This window comes from Pelodiscus sinensis, chromosome 5 (assembly GCF_049634645.1).
Source record: "Pelodiscus sinensis isolate JC-2024 chromosome 5, ASM4963464v1, whole genome shotgun sequence".
NCBI lineage: Eukaryota > Metazoa > Chordata > Testudines > Trionychidae > Pelodiscus > Pelodiscus sinensis.
In genome coordinates, this window is record NC_134715.1 from 4,474,954 (window position 1) to 4,500,646 (window position 25,693).

The following is a 25,693-nucleotide window of genomic DNA, read 5'->3' on the forward strand; positions in this document are numbered from 1 at the left end:
CCATAAGGGTAGGGTGGTTTCTGCATATTTATAAATGTGGAGTTTTTAAAAAAGTAATCCCCCTGGTAGAACTTGTAAAGAGCGTTCATCTGTAGGGACTGGCATTTCGACCAAGGCTCTCACTTTGCTTTGATCTATTTGTCTCCCTTCTTTTTTGATAACAAAACCCAAATATGTTTCCTGTGATAGGACCAACTGAGCTTTTTCTAAACTCACATTCAAACGTGATTCCTTAATGAGTGCTAATTTTCAGTCCATTTCTTGTATCCGTGCCTCTGTTTCCCCAAAAATGAAAATATCATCTATACAGGGTTGATCTTGCAGGCAATCCAACCTATCAATAACATGGGTATGGGCAATAGCAGGACTGTGATGAAATCGTTGGGGCAAGTATGTGAGTGGCCATTGGTGGTTCTTGTATGGTAAAAGCACAACGATCCTGTGTAATGGAATAGCAGAGAAACAATTAGCCAAATCAATGACAAATAACTATCTAGAGGTAGCCTGTACCTTCCGAATGAGCTGAGTCATGTCAGCCACAATAGGTGCCATGGGAATAGTACCCTTATTGATCCTCCTGTAATCAATATGTACAAAAAAACATGACTGGCCATCTGCTTTTAAGACCTGGAGAATTAAGCACTTTCAATTTAAGTCAGATTTATAGAATATGGTTTTTGTCAGAATAAACTAGATGAAAGAGCAGTCATTTTATACACGAGTTCTCATATTGAGTCCCAAATTGGATCACTTCTTAAGAGAGACCTAGTGGCCCACTTCCTTGGCACCATCCCCTTTATGAGCCCATTGTAGTCTTTGCCCAAATAAATCTGTTAGGCTATGTCTACACTGCACAGTTATTTCAGAATAAGCTATTCTGGAATAGTTATTCCAAAATAGCTTATTTCGAAATAGCATGGCTACACTGCAGGGAAGCCTCAAAATGAGTCAGAGGCAGGCTTCCTTAACGTAGACGTGCTATCTCGATTTAGAGCCCCAGGAGGAATAATTTATAATGGCTCTGGTGAGGGGCTATTTCGAAATAGCAGAAGTGGAACATCTACCCACGCTTTATTTTTAACTAGCTATTTCAGAATAGGTGTTATTCTTCATAGAATGAGGTTTACAGAAGTTGGAATAAGCCATCTGTTATTTCGAAATTATGTCAAAATAATGGATTTGCTGTGTTAGATGCTCACATAGTTATTTCGGAATAATGGCTATTATTCCACAATAACTTTGCTGTGTAGACACACCCTTAGTCTTTAAGGGTGTGTCTCGTCTACAGGGTTTTGTCGACAAAAGTGGCCTTTTGTCGACACAACTATACCTGCATCTACACTACCGCCATATTCTGTTGACAGTAAGTTGAAAGAACGCGGCAGTTTTGTCGACGGCGGCAAACATCCTTTTACGAGAAAGAATGCCTTTATCAACAGAGATCTGTCGAAAAAAGGCACTATTGCATGTAAACTGCTTTTTCGACAATACTGATCGTAGTCTAGGTTCTCTATTTCAACAGAGGCTTAGTCGACAGCATCTGTCAACAAAGCCTCTATTGAAAAAGACTAACAAGATGGTTTATCTTGTTAGTCTTTAAAGTGCTACATAGTCCTGTATTTTGCTTCAGCTACACCAGACTAACACAGCTACATTTCTATCACTATTCTATTGAAAAAGGCATTCAGTCTAGACGTAGCCTAAGGTGCTGCAGGACTCCCCGTTGTTTGTGTGGATACAAACACAGCTACCCTTCTGAGACTTGTCATCTTTATTATGTATCGAAATCTCAAGAACTGTTCTCATGTCTGTACGCACATTGATCTTTTAACCCATACTCTCTCTCTTTTTTAAAATATATATTAGTTTCATTAATAATAATGTATTATAGCATGTATTTGGGTTAAGGTCTGAAATATTTATTGACCTGGCAGGTAATGTTTCTGATCCCTTGGGACTGGTAGAACTTTATTTTACTGGGGAGTCTGGATGGGAGCTTCCCGGCTACTCAGACCCAATATAGAATCCCAAACACTTGGAACAATCTCTCTGTTCTGGAGGATAATCCACATCTTGACCAAGATGACCCAAGATTCTAGGTTCAAGTGCTTGGCTATCAGTGGACCAGAGACACTTCCCAATATGCTCCTTCTAGTTGATTAAAGCAGGAGCAAACAAAAGCTACTGGCAAAAGAAACCACAGTGACGCGTGTACTAGAACTACAGCATGAAGATGCCAGTTCGTTCAGATCTCTGTTCGGAACTGCAATGTGGTCCCAGACATTTTCCTTTCATAATCTTCATTGAATCTCTCATTCTGGGCCACAGTAAAGTGATTCTTCCAGTCCCCAGCAATCCCTAAAGCAAAGAAGACAGTGGATAAAGCAAAGGCATTCCCAGTGGTGGGCAAGGCAATAGAAAAGAGTATCAACAAAACGTTAGTGGTCTCAATTCTGCTCTGTTGCTTTCTTTTCTCTAGCTTCTTTGAAAAGTGTAGCTGAAGCCAGACTTTGACACTGATCAGTTAAGTGAATACATTTTCCATGCACCACAAAAGACAAATGTTGTTCATTAAACATAGTGCTCATTAGCCAAAAACTCAGTGCTGAGCGCCCCCCATTTCCACTAACAGATATATTCAAGGAGAGCTGGTCTGCCTAGCACCCTAACACTTTGAATATCTTTTCCATATACTGAGGACAAAAGGCATCAAGAAAAGGAAGCAAACCAGCTAACCATATTCTCTACTCCATACTAATTGTTTTAAAAATAATTTTGATATGAAAATTATTGCCTCTCACCTGTATTATTGTTAGTAAACATGTGTATTACAGTAGTGGTTAGAGACCAGCAAAAAACTGCCCCCCCCCCCCCTTTGAGTATTGCACTGCAAACAGAAAACAGTTCCAGTCCCAATTGGCTCAGACTGTATCATTCTCTCTCTACTCCACCCTTAGGTTCTATTATTATTGTTCACATTTGTCTCTGCTTGCCAACATACTTCTTTGCTTTTCTTTTGCTAGTGAATGGGAGGCTTGACAAAGACACCACAGGGAGACGTGGGGAATTAAGGCCAAATTCTGAAAGAGCTTAGTTCCCACTTAGCCACGTAAACAAAGTGGCCAGATTTTCAGAAGGGCTCAGCATGCATCAGATCTTGTTGTTCTGGATGCTTCTGTAAAATTCAGTTACTTCCTGTTGATGTTTAACCAGGAGCTAAAGTCTTAGAAATCGGGATCTCTCCCCTCCATTTACTCACAGATCAGGTTCAAACAGGTAGCAGCAGCAGAGTGCAGACTTCCACAACTCTACTCAGCTCTGTTCTTCAGGTAAGGACTTAGCCCCCGGTCTCTCTGATAAGACGGGGATTGCTAGTTAGTGCCTCCTTCAAGGCATCTGTGAGATAGAAACACCTATCCACTAGCAACGGTGCCACCAACTTATTTTACACAAGCCACTGAAAAGCCATCAGATATAAATACTGCCTGAGTAGCTTACGAAGGAAAACGGGATGAAAAGTACCATCCTGTTACAAACGAGGAGAATAATGGTTGCTAGTACCCGTGTGAATCCTTACCCTTGCGCATAAAAGGGGAGATGCTGTGGTCCATTACATCAGTTGGGACCATCTTATAATTTGTAGTGGGATTCTCTTTCATCATTTCAAATGAAGTATGAGAGACAATCCTGTCGAGAACCTCCTCCTTCAAATCCTTCCCCAGGAACATCATCACCTTGCGGATTTCACGCTTTGGATCCTACAGAAAGACAAGTGGCACTTCGGAAGGTGCGTGGTGGGAACCAGTTACTCCCCTCGTCAGGAGAGAGTGGCCGTCAGCATGTAATACAGTGAAAGTCTAGCACTTCTATGAGGCATCAGAAACTCTAGTTCTTTCTTTACATCAAAACCAATATCCAGCGATACAGTTGATCAGCCTTGCATCCATTTCTTACACCCTTCCCAAAAGAAAAAGGAGACTAACAGTCAAAAGAAAACACCCTTCCTCGTCTCTCCCTAGTATTAGCACATTGCACAGGCAACCTGAATTCTAGCACTGCCTTAATTTTGAACACTTGAATTTGCAATCCAAGTCATGTTCAGTTTTGGTGGTGGTGTAATATATCATTTATTTACAAAGTGATGCAGATGGCCACTTCAGTAGGAGCCTAATTCCAGCCACATCTTCCCCAGCCAGTCATAGAATTCTTAGGGCCAGATCTGGAGGGCTGAAGCTGGGAGCCAATCGGGAGAAGGATTCAGGCAGCCAATCAGAGCCCAGCAGAGCTGTATAAAGAGCTGGCCAGAAGGAGCCCATTTTTTACTCCGGCTCTGGAGCAGGAGGAACCTAGCTGCCTGCTGGCCGTGGAACCATAGACAGAGCAGTGCTGGGGAAAGACTGGGATTCTTGGGCCTGAATAAACCCCAGGCTGAGGCCCAATGACAGGGGCCCAGGGAGGCCCTAGGGCAGCATAGGAGCAGCCAGGGCAGGAATAGGAAGCAGGTGCAACCCAGTTCAGACCACAGTTTGCCCCTGAGGGAAGGGGCTGATGATGAATGGCAGTGGGTCACCGAGGCAAGTGGTAGCTTAGGGTAATGGGGTCCCCCACAGTGTGGATAACCGCCCTGGAGAGATACCGCCCAGAGAAGCCACTCTAAGACTGGACCGAACTAATTCCTGGAGTGGCCATGGCAGGGCATCCCAACCTGCTACACCCCCCAAGTGTGACTTTGTTGCCCTCTCACCTCTTTCATGTCCTCATAGAACAGGTACAAGATGGGATGATCCTTTCTCTTCTCCCACCAGCATTTCACATGCTCATACCAGGACCCATACGCAACTGAACTTAGAGGAAGAGGGGTGCACGGGATTAGTGACGCGAGCGTGTCAGGTAACTGGGGGCCACATGCCCCTTTGGCTTACCACCCCTGAAATGCGCTGTGTGTGCTGTTACTATGACACCCTATGCAAATCACATTACTGTGCATGAACCCCCCTTGGTGTGGTTTCCATACACTGGGTCAGATACTTTGCCTCATTGGTTGCACTGTCAGGTTAGAATCCTCATGTGTTATTTAATGACCGGAGCAGGCACCAGGTGTTAGCTAGCTCATGTATAAATACAGCTTAGGGACAGATCTCCTGGCACATGTTCAATGCAGTCAATGGCCTGATCTGCAGCTGGTGTAAATCAGCTTCACTTTATTACAGTCCATGGCCAGTTCCATAGTTAGTGTACAGTGGCCACAGCTCCACTTATGTCAGTGCAGCTCTGCTGATTCACAGCTGCCGAGGACGTCTCCCTAAGATCCAAATATACTAGAAGATTTCCCTGGCACTGCTCAGGTCCTTCAGGGCAAGGGTTATGGGGGGTGCAGGAGTCAGGGCAGGGAGTTGGGAATGTGGGTGGCTCAGGACAGGAGGCTGGAGGAGTGGGGATGCAGAAGGCAGGGTTGGGGCAAGGAGGGGCTCAGGGCAAGGGTTGGGGTGCAGGAGTCAGGGCAGGAAGTTGGGGGGGCTTAGAAGAGGGGATGGAGGGCTCAGGGGAAGGTTGGGAGGAAGGGGACTCAGGGTAGGGGCAGAGAATGGCCACCAGCTTCTCTGCAGAGCCAGGGGGTTCAGATCCCACCTCTGGCTTCTTCCAGGATAGTGGAGGCCATGCACCCCACCTGCTAGCTAGTCCCCAGCGCTTTGGGGACTGCACACCTCACACTCTGGCTTCTCTATGGGCCCAGCCCGTTGGGCAGAAAGGGGGCTCATGCAGGAGTGGGGAAGGCTGCACTGGGCAGCCTTGGCTGTGCTAGGGAAGGGTGGGGCAGCAAGCTGTGGCTGAGGGCTGGCAGGAGGGGTTTCGGGCAGAGGGGACCAATTACCTAGGCTACTGGCCTGCAGTATGGTGAGTCCCAGCCCCAACTGTCTCCTCTCATCTTTGTGTGGCCACCCTCCATGGTCACTGCCGTATAGCTGACCTTCTTATCAGCCCCCTCCCTTTCCATGTTCTGGAGAACAATCTCATTCCAGGCACAACCCATTGTCCTGGCATAATCAACCCCTGATCTTGTGTTAACTAACAATAAGAGGAAGCTGCCTACCAAATTTGGTGGACCTAGCTCTTACTGTTTAGGAGGTGAACAAAGGGACTCACGGATGGACAGACAGAGGCACAAGCTGATAGATAGATAGATAGATAGATAGATAGATAGATAGATAGATAGATAGATAGATAGATAGATAGATAGATAGATAGATACGGTCTGGGCCAGTGTCCAGATTCCCCAATCACTGCTCCCTCTGAAGGGAGTATGGCTGGAGTGAAGGCTTCTCAAAACTCTCCAATCTAATAGGAAAATTCCCTCCCTCATTTCCCACTGGACTTTAGTACACAGAGAGCACGTTGACAGGCGCAGCATCCTTTTTTTCTAGCAAATGGCTGGTCCTGGCCTCGAAAATACCCCTGAAGTTGCAGGTCTCTTTTGCTTCAAGCAGCAACAATTTAAAACCCTGGGAACACAAATAGCTAAGAGATGTTGGTCTCACTTGTGCCCGCCATGTATTTCTCAATATATTGCTCCCACGTGCCAGGGTCTGCATGCAGCTTGTTCATCCGGTCAAAATGGTAGTAGGAGACAGCTACATCTTTGGCATTTCGGGCAACGTAGATCATCTGCGGAAGGAAGAAGAGAACAATCCAAGTGGCCTCCGTGGCTCTGAGTTCTGAGTGGCTCAAAACTTGGATTTCCAAAGGTTCCAAAGCTGGTGCCTAATTCCCTTTGTCTACTTTCAAACTCCCAACCATACTGCAGGGGATCCAAATGCTGGTTCAGGAAAGGACAAATTAATTTAAAGCACCTGGGTGCCGCAGGAATTTAAAGCACCTGGGTGCTGCAGTCTGAGAGTAGGGCCAGGAGCAGCCATCCATATAGGCGAAGTAGGCAGTCGCCTAGGGCGCCAAGTTAAATGGGGCTCCAAATGGTGGCGCAATATCATGGAGGGGTTTGGAGGTGGGAGCGCTGATTGCATGGTTACCTTAGGGCGCCAGTTGCTGGCGGCTAGTCTAGGGCCGCCCCTTAGTAGAGCACCAGGGACTGAGCAGGGGATTGAAAGCTACAGAAGCTCTGTCCCTGACTCTGATCCTAACCTTTTTAGTGACTCTTTCTGGGTCTTGGATCCATCTCTCTGTTCCTCATCTTCCCCATCTGTAAAAATGGGGAAACAACACCACCCGTTTCACAGAATCATAGGGCACTAGAACTGGAAGGGATCTCGAGAGGTCATCTAGTCCCGTCCCCTGTACTCACAGCAGGCCCAAGCACCATCTAGATCATCCCTGACAGATGTCTGTCTAACCTGCTCGTAAAAATCTCCCATGATGGAGATTTTACTACTTCCATCTATTTTATTGGGAATCTATTTTATTGTGTAACCACCTTGACAGGTAGGAAGTTTTTTTTAATGTCCAACTTAAACTTCCCTTGCTGCAATTTAAGCTCATTTCTACTTGTCCTATTATCAGAGGTTAAAGAGAATAATTTTTCTCCTTCTTCTTTGGAACAACTTTTATAGGTATTTGAAAGCTGTTCTCATTTCCCCTCTCAGTCTTCTCTTTTCCAGAGTAACCAAACCCAATAGTTTCAGTCTTCCCTTATAGGTCATGTTTTCTAGACCTTTAATTATTTTTGTTGCTCTTTGTATTTTTTCCAGTTTGTACACATCTTTCCTGAAATGCAGCACCCAGAACTGGACACAATACTCTATTTGAGGCCTAATCAAAACAGAGTAGAGTGGAAGAATTATTTCTTGTCTCTTGCTTCTGATACTCCTGTTAATACTTCCCAGAATCATGTTTGCTGTTTTTGCAACAGTGTCACACTATTGATTCATATTTAGCTTTTGGTTCACTATGACCCCTAGATTCCTTTCTACAGTACTCCTTTCTAGACAGTCATTTCCATTTTATATGTGTGAAATTGTTTGTTCCTCCCTAAGGGTATGTCTAGACTGCACTCTAAAATCAAAATAAGATATGCAATTTGCGCTACACAAATTGTGTATCTTATTTCGATTTTATTTTGAAATAGGCTATTTCAAAATTTGGTCTATCTACACAGCACCAAATTTTGAAATAAAGCACTATTTTGAGACATCCCTTATTCCTCATGGAATGAGGTTTACAGGGATGCTGAAATAGTGCGTTCATTATTTTGAAAATTATTTTGAAATAGCGGACACATTCCTTGGATGCGGGGTAGCTATTTCGGGATACCAGAGGTATCCCGAAATAGCCTTGCAGTCTGGACATACTCTAAGTGGAGTGTTTTGTATTTGTCCTTATTGAATTTCATCCTTTCACCTCAGACCCTTTCTCTAGTTTGTCCAGATCATTTTGAATTATGACTTTATCCTCCAAAGCAGTTGCAACCCCTCCCAGCTTATCATCTGCAAACTTTACAAGTGTACTCTCTATGCCATCATCTAAATCATTGATGAAAATATTGAACAGAACAGGTCCCAGAACTGATTCCTGTGGTATCCCACTCATTATGCCCTTTCAGTTTGACTGTGAATCATTGATAACTATTCTCTGGAAATGGTTATCCAAACAGTCATGCATCCACTTTATAATCTCTCTCTCTTTCTCTCTCTCAGTGGTCACTTGATAATGAGTAAGACGTCTTCCTCCTATTTGTGGATCTGTAGAATGCTGACCAGCCCAATTCTGGAGCCACAGGTCTTATCGCAGAACGAGGCAGGTGTTGGTGGCTATTGGAGGGACGCAAAGCAGTTTTTGCAGCAATTTTCTCCTTCTCTGCCTCTCCTCATCTGTACTTCAGCGGGACCTCTCAAATTGCACCACCCACTCATGGATTACCGCTCTCTACTGGGAACGGTCCTGGGCAAGGTTCTCTCAAGTGTCGACACTGATACTGCATTTTTTCATGTTTACCTTCAACATGTCCTTAAATCACCTCCTCTGGCCCCCAACTCTCCTCTGTCCTTCCTTCAGTTCAGAAAACAAAATCTGTTTTGGGAAGCTCTGATCAGGCACTTTGCTGGATTGGTCACGTGGTCCGAAGGCCTGATCAGCACCTCCCAAAACAGATTCCACCTTATAGTAGCCCCATCTAGATTGTATTTCCCTAGTTTATTGACAAGATCATGTGAGACTAATTTTATAGCTAAAATCTAGCTATACCACATCTACTACTTCCCCCTTATCCACAAGGCTTGTTATCCTATCAACAAAATCCTATCCTATCATTTCTGCTAGTGTCAGGAAGTACAGAGGCCTCCACAGGATTGGAGACTCTGGTAGCACTAGTAGTCCACCAAAGGACAAATATTACCCCCAAAGTGGGTGGTGTATACCATGGAGGGATATTTACCAGGATGCCTGCGAGATTAGCTAATTCTGTGCATCCCCTAGGAAGCCTCCTACAGATCTTCAGTTGCAAGTTGGCCTACCTCTGAAGGATAGAAACATTGCATTACCCATCTGCTCTGTTCTTGGGGCACATCCTCCTACTCCCCTGGATGCAGCAGCTTCCACATGTATTCAGTCATAGCCATTTATATAGTGGCAAAACACATCACAGCTGTAGGCCCAATATAGCAACAGGGGGGCAAGCTGGATTGTATTCTGTCTCTTGAATCATCAAGCAGAACTATTAGTTGACTTGCAATTGCAGGACCACATTTTCCCCAGTTATGTCTGGGTAACACTAGTCAAGCCAAGCATGCTTGCCTCGGAAGCAGGATTTTCTGCAGATGGTGATGTTGGTAGAGTTTTCTTTCCAGGATCTTTGTTATTGATCATAAAACTAAAATGAACTAACGTGGATACTTATAGACATGGATCCTTTTTGCAGCTACAGATGCAGATGTGGATACAAAATGATCCTGACAAGTTTTTCCTAATGTCCAACCTAAACCTCCCTTGCTGCAGTTTAAGCCCATTGCTTCTTGACCTATCATCAGAGGATAAGGAGAACAATTTTTCTCCCTCCTCCTCATGATGAAGCATGAGCCAGAAAGAACCCAGTCTGATTGCCAGATACCAAGGAGAGCCTGCAAACCTGGTGGCTAGAACAACATCTTACTCAAAACTGAGTGAAAGTTCTCTAAAGGCATCGGAATCCCACGAGGCCAATTTAAAGGGAACTGGACGTTTGGATCCCTTAGAGATCTTTGAAAATCACAGCCAAACTATGACTATAAACCTGCATCCCAATGCTGCACAGGTAAAGCTGACAGCGTGCTACCTTAGGTAGAAATCACCACAGCAACTCACCAAAACCAAACAAAACAACAACAACTCTTCCCACCTGAGAAGAGTCAGCGGGTAAAAATGTGGGAGCAGAACTTGGCAGAAGGGGGGACCAGTATAAATATTCTGTGTGCTCAAGACACATATTTCCACTGTCGGCCTATAGGCTTGATCAGTGGTGCTCAACCTTTTTTCATTCACAACCCCCAGAGCTGGGAGAATTTTTGTTGAGCAAAAACAAAAAAAACACCAGGAACATTTTGTTGAGCCCCCTTTAATTTAAATCATCAGTACACTCCCCTGCCACCATCCCTTCCCCCTCCACATGTACGCTGAGACGGGAAAAGAAAAGGCCGGCCGGCTGCTGCGACTCCCAGTAAGACAGCCTCGACCCCCCAAGGGTTGCACACCACTGGTCTAGAAGGCCTAAGGACCCAGTCACAGATTACCTTGCAGTCATTTTCCCAGAAGGACGTTGGAAGGAGGTGGACTGGCAGGTGGGTTTTCACTAAGCGAGGAGATGGCTGCTTGTCTAGTTGCTCTGTACCTGGTAAGCAAAAGTTCCCAGGGATAATTGATGCTGACAGAGAAGGCATTAAAGGTAACATTTCTAAAAGTGCATTAGAATCACTGAAACTTGGCAACAGAAGCCAGATCTCCTGAGTCTCAGGGCAATGATCTATCAACAGTTCTTTCGTTCCTCTCTGAAACTGCAAGCCAGCCACACTGAATCTCTGACCATCTTCTCCAATAGTCACTAGCCACAAGTGTTATGCTTACCTGGTGGCATCTTTCCAGGAACAGAAAATTCCAACATGGGCACTTTGTTGAAAATTGCATCCCGCTTGCATTTCTCAGGATCGCCGTCATTCAGAATCATGTCCACAATCTCACTAATCCATGTAGTGCCTGGAAACAAGATGAGCGAGAAAAACTCAGTCAAGAATCTAGCTTATCCGCTCAGTCAGAAACCTCATCCATTGTCCTCCGAGCCAAGACAGCAGCACTTGGAGATATTCCATCTATCCACTTAGGATCCTCCAAACACTAGCCAAGCGGTTCTCCAGTGTGGGTTGGAGACCCCAAGTGGGTCATGAACCCGTTTTAATGGAGTCGCCAGGGTTGACTTAGACGTTCTGGGACATGAGGCCAAATCCAAACCCTAAGCCCACCCTCTGGGGCTGAACCCCTGGGGAGCGGAGCTCAAGTTACAAACTCTCTTTTTGGCTTCCCCACCACCATCAACCAGTGCAGAAGGATTCAGATTTGACTCTCCCTCACACACACTTCAGGTGACAAGTTTCGTTATTCCCTCCTGAGGTCATGTCGCTATTTTTGTTTCCAGAAGGGGGTCGCAGTGCACTGAACATTGAGAACCCCTGTTCTAGCTACATCTCTTCCACCGGCCTGAGGCTGGGTAGCAGTGGCATGTCATTGGTCTGTAGCGGAACACTGCAGTTGGCAGCATGGTCAAACACAGCTACCACGGGAAAGCAGACCACTCCAGAGGTCTCTTTTGGTGGCAAATCTGCAACTCTGTCCCACCACACCCCTTTTCAGGGATGAGGTGAAGCCTTCCTAGGCCAACACACGTGATAGCTGATTTTCCACCACTAGGTCTTCAGTGAGCATTTCCGTGTTCTCAGCAGCTGCCTACAAGATACAGGAAAAATCCAAGTTCCAGCCCTACGTGGATTTTACCATTTGTGTAATACACCAGAGTGGCCTATCCCATCTGATGTGGGACAAGAGATAGGATGCCGCCCCTTCTTTCATCCTAACACTCCTAAATTTTCCTTCTGCTAATCCAGTGCTTCCCAATCTTTTTCCCATGGAGGAACCCCTAAAATAATTTTTCATATCCCGAGAAACCCCTACCTATGAAAACGTTTGCTTGGCCAAAAAAAGTTGACAGCAGGGAGCGCAATTCAATTACTGCTAAACTATTGTCAACAACATTTATTTGTAAAGAGCTGTTATATATACAAGTCAGCTTACATTGTAAGAAAATAAATTATTTATTTAGTTCACGATTTCTCGCGGAACCGCTGACGAAGGTCTGTGGAACCCCAGGGTTCTGTGGAACCCTGGTTGGGAAACACCGTGCTAACCCCTGCCTGCCTCCCTATGAGCCAGCACCATATAGTCACCACAAGGATGGCTCATTGTGCCTGGTTCCTTGCTGGGCCAATGCTTAGACCTTTGCTGCCTCACACAAGGAAGGGCAGCTGACCTCATTTGGAATCATGAACCAGTATTTGGAATTCTGAATACTTGTGCCCCCCCACCTTCCCCACCCCCACCATTTAAAGCACCCACACTGGAATGGGAAAATTCCAGACCTTGAATTTCATTGGTTCTTAGCCTGCTGCTTTGTTACGGTTAAAGATAAAATGTATGAACCACTCAAGAAAGCTGGCATTGCAATTGAAGGGCCCGATCCTGCTGTCCTTGCTCTCAGTTAATATTACCTCAATCTGGGAGCTAATCATCATGAGTGAGGGTGACAGAAGCTGCTGTAAAAACAGGTAAAAAAACATTATCCGGCATATAGCTCACAATTCACCTCCTGTCCCTCGGCACCAAAAACCTTTTGCTTGTCAAGACATTCAAGGGTTCCTCAATTTGTTTTTTCTCTAGCGCCTGGGCTCTGACGCACTGCATGACGGAGGTCAGTTTGTCGAAGGAGAATTTCAGTCCTTCAGACCCATCAATCTCATGGCTTCATCAACCAAACAACTCCAATTATCCCAGGACCACAAAACCTCCAGCCCCTGACAGCCCAGAGAGCGTTAAGCTGGGACTCAGTCTCTAGCCTAGCAAGGCACATCACCAAACACTAGGAAAGCCCAGGGAAATATTACATTCAGTCTGTCCCTTTAGTTTGGGGAAATGCTCATCCATCTCCCTGTGCCTGCGTGGTGCCTGAGATGTTCCCCTTGCAGCTGCTCAAGGCCATAGAAAGTTCATTTAAGAAAGGAATACATCCCAGTCCAGAAGGTCTTGGGGTTACATTTGATGGGATCATTTCCACTGAGTGAAATGTAGGCTGGCAGCTGTGACATGCTGGGAAGACTCCTTGGCATTTTTGCTTGATGTTGTTAGTTACCCATTGTGAATCATTGGAGCTGCTTTGTTTTCCGAAAGGGGACATGGTAGGGCTTCAGGGGACCCCACTACATTTCCAGGACCATAGGGCCTGGCTCATTTTTGGCTCCCAACCCTGAAAGCATAAAAACTCACCAGATTTGGGGTATGTGACTATCACAATGTCATCTGGCCTGCTCTGGAAGTTGTCAATCCTTTCCCAGTTGTATGAAAATGCGCAGACCATTGGAATGTCGTGGACTGTCCTCCAGTCCTGCCGAATATAATCTGGTGAAGCCATGCTGTGGGGAAGAGGTCAACAGAGAACAGATGGGAAAGCGGCTGGACATACAACTGTTATGTTCCCAGTGCTTTCTGACACTCCATGGAATGTGAGGGCATGTCTATACTGGGGAGTTATTTTAAAATCACTCCCCTTATTTCAAAACAACCAGGGGAGTGTCCACACTACCAAGCCTGTTATTTCAAAATAAAAATTCCTGGGGTACATCTAGACTACAGATACCTCTGGCATCCCGGAAAAGCTCTGCGGCATCCAAGCAACACGTTCACTTTTCTGAAAAAGTCGGAAAAGAGAACGCATTTTGTCAGCATCCCTGTAAACCTCATTTTACGAAGAAGAAAGGATGTTCTGAAAGAGTTTTTTCCAAAATTTGGCCCCGTGTAGATGGGCCAAATGTCAGAGAAGCCTCTTTTAGAAAAAAATGGAAAAAGATACGCAAATTGTGATTCACAATTTGCGTACCTTTTTCTGACTTTTCTTTGTTGTAGTGTAGACATAGCCTTGCTTGTGAAGAGGAATAAGGTTATTTTGAAATAACTTGGTAGTATAGACATAGCCAGACGGAATATTTTCTTTCTTTCGTTTGTTCGTTCGTTGGTTTGTTGTTTTTTACAGCTGGCCTGTTCTTCTCCAAGTGTTTAATTGTGCATGCCTTTGGCTTTGTTTCCATTAAAAAACAAGGCAGCAATGAAATTTCTGATGAGCACCCACCAAACCACATTTCATAACATTAGATAGACAGCCACATGCCATAAATAAGTTTGTTGCTCAGCTTTCCCATTAATGGACTCATTTGTCACAACAAAAGTGTACATGGAGTTGGGGCCTGCAGAAGTGTGACTTGCAGGCTCTCTCGGGTCTCCCCCACCAAAATCATGCCAGGGTTTGAGAAGAGAACCCTTCGCAACCAACACCCCCAGCTATCTCCAAGACACTACTGACTTCCTAAGGAAACTACAAAACATCGATAACCTCCCCAATAACACCATCCTTGCCACCATGGATGTAGAAGCTCTATACACCAACATCCATCATCTAATAAACCATCTTGTTACTCTTTAAAGTGCTACATAGTCCTGCATTTTGCTTCAGCTACACCAGACTAACACGGCTAAATTTCTATTACTTAAGTGACTAGAGACTTTTTTATGTCCTGTAATGTTATTTTTATCACTACATTTTGTGTACTATATCTATCTAGATATCTAGATGTATTAAAAATGAATATATAATATGTGGCTCATTGCACTCTATCCACTGCTATTTTGGCTCTAAGGGTATGTCTACACTTCAGAGTTTTTCTGGAGCAACGACCATTTTTCTGGAAAAACTACACTTACCTACATACTGCTGTTGCGTTCTTTCGACAGAAAGTCGAAAGAACGGAGGGGTTTTTCTGACAGCGGTAAACCTCTTTCTATGAGGAAGAAGCCTTTTTCTGAAAAAGCTTTTTCAGAAAAATGCATGTGTGGACGTGGACGAGAGTGTTTTTTCAAAAGAAGAGGCCTCCAGGAAAAAGTAGAGGTGCTCTGGTGGTCACCCCGTCCACAGTAATCACAACAGCACTGCAAGATAGCGTCCAATCAATGTGGATGCTCTCTTTTGAAAAAGCAGATTGGTTTTTCGTTGCACTTTTCTTGTGTAGACACTCTTTTGAAAGAAGTCTTTCCGGAAGATCGCTTCTGGAAAAGCTTCTTCTGAAAAAAGCTTGCAGTCTAGCTGTAGCCTTTGTCTCAAAATGGTTGGCCATCCCTGCTGTAGAATAACCACAGGAGGGCAGCAAGGGGCCAGAGATGGGGACAAGGACAGCTATAACCCCACCTGGCAGCAGGGAGAAGAGGTGGAGAAAGGTATCAATATCTGCTATATAGTTGAGAGAGTTTGTCTGTCCCCTCAGTGGGAGATATGCACCCTCTCCTGGCTGTGCCTGCTGCAAGTAGCAGTGGATACGCATTTCTCACCTGGCTCCAACCTGCTGTGATGAGAGAGCTAGAGTAGTTCTCTCTCCCCAGGGCAGCCTGCATACTGAACCCCTCATCCCCAGCCCCACACCAGAGCAACGATTTAAATGAAGAAAAACAAAAAATATTTGAGTTAAGGACTGACCGATGTGGAGTAAATCTTCTAGTCAATGCATCTAACTTATCTGCACTAAGCCAGATAACTGTGTTCTATGACCCAGAACCAGTTAATAATAAAACTTTCAGCCATGCAAGGCAACAGGACTGTAACCACCATGACCAGAAGGAACACACAGCATTCTCATTGCCTGAATGAACAACAAACTTCAAGCAGTAAGGACATTTCGTTAGGCAACAGGGGCAAACTCTGCTGTTCTTCAGTGTGTGTGTGTGAGATAGTCTGCCTGAAATCAGCTGGCTTTCAAGCATTCCCAAATGACTGACAGTGTCACCTCTCATTATCCCTCTCCATTCCTCTGAAATCCCACCCAGGCAGGAGAGGAAAGTTAAGTTTTGTCTCTTCAGACCTGATTTTCCTCTGAAAAGAGCAAATGAAAAATATTTTAGTTGCTGTGCTCCTTTCAGAAGCTGCTGCACACACACCTTTTAGAGCAAGTCCAATGACACTGGATGCTGTAAGCTAGCAAGTGATTTACCACTGTGGATCTTAAACTCCTATGTAAGCCAGCAGACAATTCATTATCCAGCTCCTTCTGCTTTTACAAAAGCCCAGCTTGCTGTATGTAACACTGACCATTTCTGCTGCCCTAAAGCAAAATGAGACATGAGTCGAAGCCACAATACAATTATAAATCCGTTTTGAAACGCCTGCAGTCATTTCCATCCTGAGTGCACACTGCTTTGCTGCCCAGAACTTAAAGGAAAATTAAAAAACAGCGCATTGAACATTCCGGTCTGGGAAGTTTGCAATGTCAAATCCTATTAAAAATGCCCAGGTTTCTTCCTGGACGTGTCCCCCACCAGCACTAGCCCGGGTGCTCTGCCTGGCTGTGCGCGGGGACAGCAGAACAGACAAACTGCTAAAAGTTACAGGTCATAGAGTTGAAGACTCAATTTACCTTTCTCCTCTGCTGGTGCTGCTGTTGTGAAGAGAAGGAAAGGCGGCTGTGTGTGAACTGGCATGATCTGCCCCAGGAGATTGTGAAAGGATTGAGGCAGGCTCATTGCGTAGGCGAGAACATAAAAAACCCTCAGGACTGCAGCCAAGGGAAAAGAAACGTCCCAGTTCTCTGAGCAGTGTCTCTGAGAGGGAGGGACTTGATAGTAAGAGACAAACTCTGCGTAAGGCTAGGAAGGAATACATTCAGCTTTGAGGCCCATTGGGGAAGGCAGGAGAGACCACATCAGGGTCCCTATGTCTCCCTGGCTATGTCTACAGCAGTGTTTCTCAACCAGTGGTACGAGAACCTTTGGGGTACTCGAGAGAAGTCTGCAGGGTATGTCAACAGAACTGAAATTTGGAGAAAATTGAATTTTTGTTTTAAGTTTTACAGGGCTTTCTTATTTTTGTACTTTTTACACCCAAAAATTTCATCACCCACCTGGCTACGATTAAGTTGTTTAAACAAATGTGTTGCAATCGTAGAAAAAAATGTTATGTGTCTGAAAGCTGTAAGCACTAGGGGGTACTTACAATTTTTTTAAAGGGGTACTTTATAAAGAAAGGTTGAGAAACACTGGTCTACACTACAGAGTTTTTTCAGAAAAATGGCCATTTTTCTGAAAAAACATAACGTCCACACTGTAATCGCGTTCTTTTGGAAAAAAATCGAAAGAAAAGAGGCGGTTCTCTGACATTGGTAAATCTTTTTCTACAAAGAAAAAGCCTTTTTCTGAAACAGCTCTTTTGGAAAAGGCACGTGTGAACACGGAAAAGGGAGTTCTTTCAAAAGGAGAGGAAAGAGGAAAAAGCATAGGTACCCAGGTGGCCAATCCATCCATAATAATCACAGCTTAAATGCAAGATAATGTCCATTCAGCGTGGGTGCTATCTTTCATAAAAGCAGATTGCTTTTTCGATGTGCTTTGGCAGTGTGTTTTCCGAAAGAAGCCTGCAGTCTAGACATTGTCCCTGAGCTGGTCCAAAAGGGGTGAGGAATGCAGGTGTTTCTTCTGGACTAATATCGTATTCAGGGGCAGTTGTAGCAGCTGCTGGGTTTAGAGGGCTGTTCTAGTTGTCAATGACAAAACGGAAAACAGAATGTTTGAAGTGGCACGTTTTGGGTATTCCCTATGTGAAGTCACTTTTCACTAAGCTCCTAGAATGTTCTGGAGCTTTGTAGAATCTCATGGAACCTCCCAGACTTTCTGAGGGCTACATTTTGCTTCCGCCTCTTAGATAGTTATCAACTGTACACCCAAGGGGCGTCACCAGTGAGTCTGTCAGACATGAGAACAAAGTGAAGAGAGAGCCCAGCTGTGATGCAGTGAAAGTGTGTAAGACATGGAGAGCGTAAACAGCAACTCATAAAGGACATAGTTAATGAGACACCAGAGATATCTATCGAATGCCTAACTACGAATAATATAAAAGGAATACTGTTACCTCTCTTGCCATGCATTATACGAATGATTGATAACTTTCTAAGACTGCAGAACACAGACTTTTGCTTTTCCTAATACAGAGAAAATAAAAGATGTCCCCAAAAAAGCCTTCAGGAGCTCAGTATTGGGCTCAGTGTTGCAGCAAGGTTCAAATGTGATGGGAAAATATCTGAGACAGAACAATGTAGGCCAAGCTTTCGGCAGCAGTGATCATCCCCTGAGCAAAGACTATCAGCACGAGGGCAAAAGTGAGAAAAGTTCATTTTGAACTACAAGGTGAGGGTTAATAGTCTAAGGCGGTCCCCTACTGTAACACGTCTTAGGACTGCTCCAATCAATGTTGGTTCTCAGTTCAACTACTTGCTGTTAGTACATTTCAGTTGTTCTTAAAATGTTCCTATAAAGCTTAGAGTTAACAGCTTTTTATTTGCTTCTCTATGGCATGCATCAATACCAATTTACAGAGCCTAGCATGGGAATTTCTCATCTTATGTGACAAGCATAAATCATACATGCAGATCATGCATCAAAGCTGTGAAATGGGTTACAAATGCAATACAAAACAAAGTGTTCAAAAGTTTAACAAATGGACTGGGAGGCACTGAAGATGCGCCTCACCCGGGGCACCATTTGGTCTGGGGCCAGCCCTGTTCTTGGCCAAATCTGTGGCCGTGTTGCAGGTCATGTTACAAAACCACCTGGAAGTCTCCCAGGCTACCTGCCTGCAGACATCGCGGGCGTTCACCAGCAATGACGCAGGTAGTAGAAAGCGAACTCAAATTTACGACTTTTAGTCCGTGAGTGCTCAGAGGCAAGCACATTTGACATGCATCTGCAATGGGAATGAAAGGCTCCGTTCCCGGGTATTACTTTAATGCCTAGCTCTTACGGTGCTATTCATCTCAAAGCACCTAGCGGTCTGCACATCAGTTTTGGCACCGTTCTAGGCTTCCGGGAACCTGCCGGTTTCAGTCACAGCAGGCTCAGCTCTTTACCCCTCTTAGGTATAGTAGACAAACTCAGTACCACATAGTTTATTGTGGAGGGCCTTGGTGAGACCTTAATAAACAAGGCCAGGATTCCACTGATAGCTTGCTGTTTGTTAATGATAGCAGCTGCATAATTGCTCTGCTGGAGTCTTACATTAGTTGCAAGTTCTCAAGACACGTCATATTTGGTGAGTTTTCTTGAAGCCCCAGCCCCTGGAGTCAGGTGAGAATCTCAGCGCACAACAACTCAAACCATCTCTGGTCCTAGTGACAGTCAAAGGCGCTTGAAATCCCAAATGCATTATCCAAATGGGAGCTACGGAACTGAAGAGCCCACACAAATAGAAGCAGGTGCAAAAAATCATATTCAGAGTAACTAACAGTTGCTGTTTGCTTTGGTGCCTCCCTTTAATTTGATTTTGATTTGATTTGTCTGAGCCTAACTAAACAAATAAGCCAGATGGGAGAAGGGAGATGCCTCAAATCTCCATTCGGAAACGCAGTGTCGACCCCTTCATCTTCTCTTCATAGTCACAGTCAAATGCCTCATTCTGGGCCATGGTGAAGTGATTCTTCCAGTCACCTGCAATACCTGGAGGAGAAAACCAGTAAACACTGGGGCTACATCTACACTGCAGGCTTCTTGCACAAGAACTGTTTTGTTCAAGAGTTTTTGCGCAAAAGGTCTTGGACAAGAGCACAACCACACTGCCATGTGCTTTTGTGCAAGAGCGTCCATGGCAATGTGGATGCTTTCTTGCGCAAGAAGGCTCTGATTGCCATTTTAGCCATAGGGGTTCTTGCGCGAGAAACCCCTATTGCCCATCCGCACTGCCTTCTTGGGCAAGAGGGCTTATTTCTCTTGGGGAGAGGAATAGCTCTTGCCCAAGAAGCCCTCTCTTCGGATGCTTTACTGTAAATTTACTTGTGCAAGAATACGTGTGCAGTGTAGATGCTCTGCAAGTTTTTGCACAAGAACAGCTGTTCTTTTACAAAAAGCCTGCAGTGTAGACGTAGCCTGGGTGAAATTCTGTAGCCTGCATTATGCAGGGGTTCACACAACATGATCATTATCTAGTGATCCCTTCTGGCCTATAAATCCATGAAAACAAAGGAACTATTCAAACTATAATTGACTTTCTCCCTTCTGCCTTTTTCTGTCTCCTACTTCTTTCAGAGATCTCACTAGGGCTGAGTAAAACGTTGGGCATTTTTCACCCCAATTCTCCATTAGTTCCATCTCTCTTTGAGCAAAGTTTTTCCTAGACAGCTCCGTCTTTAGACAAGTTTGGCTGGTAAAGAATAAAACTTGGATCCTGAGATTTTCTTCACCTGTGGAAGTGGAATTAATGCTTGGCTTTTCCTCAGATTATAGCTGGTATTGACCCTACTTCCGCATTACCAGCCCTTCCTCCTTTTGTGTAAACGCTGCTATAATTGTTGGGAGGGGCTCCCACCTTTTCTCATGAAGGGAGACACACTGTGATCCATATGAGCATTTGATACCATCTTATAATTGGCAGCGGGGTTCTTCTGCATCTCCTGGAATGAGGTGTGATGGAGGATTTTATTCACCACCTCTTCCTCCAGGTCCTTGCCGAGAAACTGTAACACCTTTTGTATTTCACGTTTAGGATCCTAGAAAGAAAGACAGATGCTATACAGAAAGATGTGGAAAATAACAAACGACACCAGTACAGTGTCACTTTTCAGCCAGTGCAGGGGACTATGGAAAGTGAAGATGGAGGGGTTTGGCATTCCCCCTTTAAAGGGAGATCCCTAATCTCCCAAATATCTTTGTTTGTGCGTGTGTGTCTGTGTGTGTGTGTGTGTGTCTGTGTGTATACTTCTTTTCAGAAGTTGAGCATATTACCCGTGACGTCTGAGCCCTCTGCCTGACTCTCTAGCTCTCCGATTAAGTACTGCTGTTAGGAACAGATGCTACCTTCTTCAACGTCATGCAAACAAATAACGAATTTGGGGCTGAAGCATTACATCAGTTTATATTGTTTCCCTCCCTCACCTCTTTCATGTCCTCGTAGAACAAGTACAGAATGGGCTTGTCCTTTCTCTTCTCCCACCAGCCTTTCACGTGATCGTACCAAGATCCAAACGCAACTAAATCAAACATACGGGAGCACAAGAGAGAAGAGAAACAATCACATTTCATATGTCAAATCATCAAAGACGGCTGGTGAAACAGTGGATACCCCATACAGGTTAATTTGGGCATAAGCTTTCATGGGCAAAGATCCACTTCATCAGATGCATCTTCATTGTTTTTGCAGAAACAAACTAACACGGCTACCCCTCTGCTAACTGTCAAACAACAATCATGTCAGGATAATGGGTTGATGGGAAAGTGAAGAAGTCTGGATGTCTTGAGACACTCCTTTTGAAACAAATCATTGTCCCTCTGGCCCCGCAGACATAGGAACAGAAAGTTTGCCTAGGCAATGTCTAAAGTTGACTGCCTGAGCATCTCAGAGATGTTCTAGGTGGATCTGGTTTCTTGGCTCTGGACCAGAAACTGAGAAGTGGAGGTTGAGGGAAGATGTGTTGATATTCTTTTATCTTGTCCCATAAAGGCTTCTGTCTAACTAAAATTTCGACACACTCATGAGAAAAGATCCCCAGGTGGTATAAATAAATATCTTTGGAGAAGCTGATAGTCTGCTCCATCGTCCTTGGTTTCACAGTGCCCCGGTCTGGGGAACTCAGTGTTGTAGGGAGAATGTAGCTTTAAGTTTTACCTTCCCCTGCCACAAACTTCTCCAGGAACTCATCCCAGGTGCCAGGTTCTGGATGCATCTTTGCCATTTGATAGAAATAGTAATAAGAGACAACCACATCCTTGGCATTTCGGGCTATGTAGATCATCTGTGAAGAAGAGCAGGATGTTTACCGTGGGCCATCAAATCTGCGTTAGAGTAACCAAACTGACTGAAAAAGAAGAAAACAAATTTGCACAAATATTTTCAAATTTCGCCCTTCCTCCCTGAGTTCTGTCAGGGGCTGAAAAGAGGCAGGCAGAGAGATTTATGAACACACTCTATTTTCCCATCAGTTTTGCAACTAAACTTTTAAAAAGTTCCGACTGGTTCGACTGAACGAGCAACTGGCAGGCTAGTGGCAGAATAGGCAGTACTGCTGTTTTTCAGCTCTATAGAAACTTTCACCAGAGAGATCACAGCACTTTACAGCCCTGCGTAATGTAGTATTTGGCCAGTTTTGCAGATGGGGAAACTGAGGTAAAGAGACGTACAATGAGCAGGAGTGGCAGAATTGGGCATAGTACCCAGTAGGCTTAATGGCTATCCTTGTTCTTTAAGTGTTGTGAGGAGAGAGAGAGAGAGAGAAAGAGAGAGAGACTGAGTCCAACAATCAGAATTTTCTTCGCAGTGGTCTAGAAAAGAACCTAGGAATCCTAGGCCCACTGTAGTCAATAGGACCAGGATTCCACCCTCAGGGTATGTCTACACTGCAGCTGGAGGTGTGATCATACCCCATGGAAGATGTTCCCGTTCTAGCTTTAACTAGCTAACACAGCTAAAAATAACAGTGAACACACTTGACATGGGCTTCCACACGGCCTGTACAGGCATGCCAGGGATCTTCCGTATGTAGTTAGTCTGCACCACCATGGCTTCGCTGCTATTCTTAGCCAGGCTAGCGAGATGAAAGCCAGTCTGACCTTTGGTTGCAGTGTAGACATGCCCAGTGTTCCTACTATAATCTGGGCCTGCAATCTTCTTCTCCAGCTCTGCTGATTGTATCAAATATGTTGGCAAAGTGAATGGCTTGTAGAAATTCATGGACGATACCTCATGTCAAACTAGGCTCAAGAGTAGAGATGAAGAGGGTGTGCTTTGGCACACAGCTGTTGAAAGAGCTGGCTGAGCTGCAGCAGAATCTATCAGGGAGCTACTGAAAGAACTGGTAGAGACCCAGGTGGCAATAGCGCAGTACCCATAAGACATTAAGTTACTTTCACAGCTGCTTGAGAGATGCATTGTGTGACTATCAGTATTTACAGTGGCAGTCCGATCTAGTCACTGAGAATCTTTCTGTGTGTTTAAAATATTAAACCCCAACAATTAAACACACAGCTGCACTAGAATCCTGTGGAAACTCCAGTATTAAATTTCAGTGGAAAATCTCAGAGCAAAGGCTGCTCACGACTTGAGACCTGGTTCTGCGGATGACTCTCTCACAGATTCGCAATGTGATTTTGGGCAAGTCACTTAATCTCTCCATGCCTCAGTCTCCCATTGGCAAAATGAGGGTAGCAGTGCTTCCTTCGCCTATTGAAAACTCTGTGGGGCAGGAATTTTCTCTTGCTATGTGTATTCACAGAGCGGAGTACGATGGGATGTCTGTGTTGGTTGGAGCTGCCACTACGGAGATATAAAGAAATGATCATAACCTTGCAGTTGTTTTCCCAGAAGGAGGCAGGAAGAAGTTGAACAGGAAGATGGGTCTTTACTAACCGGGGAGAGGGCATGTCAGCCAGGTGTGCTACTCCTGAAAAATACAAAGGGGATGAAAGGAAAAAACAGGATTATTTCAGCTTTGATCGTAAACTATTTACACTCAAAGGGCCACTGTTATGAATAGGGGAATCGGACCCACAGCCTGTAATAACCCTGAGCTGCTTGCCATTCTGTATCTCTCTGCTAGATGAAGTCCAGATAAATGTGGATAAGGATAAAAGTAGATTTAAGTAACTGAAGAACCAACATTGGGTCTGAAAATGGTGTTGGTGAAATCTCCCTCGCTAGTGCTGTCTGCACATCTGGCAGTTTCCAATGGGGTCGTTTTCAGAGAGTCCGAGTGGATCATCTCATCAGCCTTGTCCTTCGCTACCATTTCTGATTTTAGTGAAATGTACTTATGTGAAGCCCTGTGAGAAATATTCTTCCTCATTACCCGTGTCTTTTAATAAAAAGTGAATATAGCGCTTTATAAACATAGTACAAATTAAACTTCTCTGGACCAACAACATCCATAGTCCTGCATGATTTTGGTTAGCCAGATGTCTTCTTATCATGGTGTGGCCAAGTTTCCCATGGTCCCAGAAAGTTTGTTTATAGCCCCCAGTTCTGGCTCTCAGTGTTCTGGGCTATTATTTAGCTCTAATTTACCCTGAAATATCCTAAGAGTCCAGTAAGCAGTGGAAGTGTTGGGAGACAATATTGATCTCATGTGGTTCAGCAAATTCTCTGGTTTGTCACCAATCAGGTCCCCAGGGTGCCAGACTAGAGAGGTTCAACCTGTATCACATCTTAAATGTCAGGGTATGTGCCTTTTTTAGGGCCAGATTTTAAAGAGCTCAGCACCTAACAGCTCCCTTTGAGAACAATGGAAATCTCATCTTTAGGGTTTTAGGGTGGGATTTTTCAAAAAAAAATATGGGAGTTAGGTACTCAATCCCCATTAACCATTACTGAGAATTCGGCATCTAATTCCTAGAAATGCCTTTGAGAATCCCACCCTTAATCCACTTTTGTATTAACTTACGCTTAAAACATTTCAGTTTATCTTTAAGTTCATCATGCGCACGATCCTAATGCTATTGACAGTTTGTATTTATAAATGACCAGATCCAGTGGGAATCTTTCCATTGGTTTACATGCACTGTGGGTTGGGCTCTTATGTCTTTCATTCCAAAGAATTCCGTGCTTTAGAAACAGTAAAGGCTAAATTCTATCCCCAGACTATAGACATATCTCCCAACAAAGTCAGTGAGATTTGCTTGTATTTATTCAAGAACAGAATTTGGGGCCAGTTAACCAACCCTCCCAACAGCCTAATAGGTGAGTAAATATCCTCATATTCAGTTTTGGGAAACACAATTCCTAAAGGGAGGGTTGTCAAAGCCGCACCTCCAATCTCTCCTAGAGCCTACCTACAGTGTGCAAAGTTTTACCATTTGTAATTCCGGGGACGATCAGCTCCATGAAAGGGACCCGAACGTAAATCGCATCCCGCTTACACTTCTCTGCATCACCGTTGTTATAGATCATGTCCACAATTTCACTGACCCAGGTTGTGCCTGGAAATATAAAGCAAACTAGTGAAATATTCTTCTAGTGGGCAGCAGACAGGTCTGGAGCATGAGGTCAGGTCCTCAGCAGGTGTGAATAGAAGTCAATGGTGTTAATCCGGTTTAACCCAATGACTATTCCTTCTAGCCTATAGCAACAGTGCTCCCGAGCTTTCTGGGTCTGCGCTTGAATAGGTGATGTCGGCAGCAAAATGACTCAAAGGGCCTATCACTGTGGCAGTCCAATCTCACCAAACCTGGTGCAAGATCACAGTGTTTCTGCTACTGCCTGAAGTCCCAGTGGAGATTCTGCTCTAGGCCTGTGTGAGAGAAACAACCTGGCTGCATCTGGACTGGCAATTTTTTTCACAAAAGCAGACGCTTTTGCGGAAAAACTTGCCAGCTGTCTACACCGGCCGCTTTGAATTAGCACAAGAACACTGACGATCTAATGTAAGATTGTCAGTGTTCTTCCGCA

At 44.6% G+C, this 25,693-nt stretch overlaps 3 protein-coding genes across 12 annotated transcripts in view; 1 reads left to right on the forward strand and 2 right to left on the reverse strand.

Moving 5' to 3' along the window:
• Positions 1-25,693, forward strand: part of LOC142829495 (uncharacterized) — a 151,382-nt gene that overhangs the window by 41,935 nt on the left and 83,754 nt on the right. The gene's annotated exons all lie outside the window — the stretch shown is intronic.
• On the reverse strand, positions 1,754-18,453 carry LOC102458636 (sulfotransferase 1B1-like). Of its 2 annotated transcripts, none has more exons than XM_006132970.4 (8): positions 16,695-18,453; positions 13,507-13,652; positions 11,044-11,172; positions 10,713-10,810; positions 6,537-6,663; positions 4,745-4,839; positions 3,578-3,758; positions 1,754-2,358 (listed from the first exon to the last, which is right to left on the reverse strand). In XM_006132970.4, the coding sequence occupies exons 1-8, from the start codon at positions 16,937-16,939 to the stop codon at positions 2,246-2,248; spliced, it is 1,134 nt and encodes a 377-aa protein (XP_006133032.2). In that variant the 5' UTR covers positions 16,940-18,453; the 3' UTR covers positions 1,754-2,245. The 2 variants fall into 2 exon arrangements, with proteins under 2 accessions (XP_006133032.2, XP_014433991.2); XM_014578505.3 differs by lacking the exon at positions 16,695-18,453 and adding an exon at positions 16,219-16,613.
• LOC102459338 (sulfotransferase 1 family member D1-like) overlaps positions 18,587-25,693 on the reverse strand; it is a 37,608-nt gene continuing 30,501 nt past the window's right edge. For 8 of the 9 annotated variants that reach the window (XM_075929303.1, XM_075929300.1, XM_075929302.1 and 5 more), the window contains 6 exons: positions 25,078-25,224; positions 23,596-23,693; positions 21,923-22,049; positions 21,193-21,287; positions 20,627-20,807; positions 18,587-19,761 (listed from right to left, as the gene is read on the reverse strand). In XM_075929303.1, the coding sequence (XP_075785418.1) occupies positions 19,649-19,761; positions 20,627-20,807; positions 21,193-21,287; positions 21,923-22,049; positions 23,596-23,693; positions 25,078-25,224 (761 nt within the window). In that variant the 3' untranslated portion in view covers positions 18,587-19,648. The remainder of the gene's footprint in view (positions 19,762-20,626; positions 20,808-21,192; positions 21,288-21,922; positions 22,050-23,595; positions 23,694-25,077; positions 25,225-25,693) is intronic. The other variant, XM_075929301.1, reaches the window with a different exon arrangement.

What these genes read in the sequence shown, in the direction of transcription:
- LOC102458636 (XM_006132970.4), bottom strand. Translation starts at nt 16,939, where the DNA reads ATGTATTCCTTCCTAGCCTTACGCAGAGTTTGTCTCTTACTATCAAGT. An exon ending in AGCACCAGCAGAGGAGAAAG is followed by an intron (nt 13,653 to 16,694) that starts GTAAATTGAGTC and finishes TCTTCCCCACAG; the next exon opens with CATGGCTTCACCAGATTATA. An exon ending in TCTGGGAAAATGACTGCAAG is followed by an intron (nt 6,664 to 10,712) that starts GTAATCTGTGAC and finishes TTCCTTCCGCAG; the next exon opens with ATGATCTACGTTGCCCGAAA.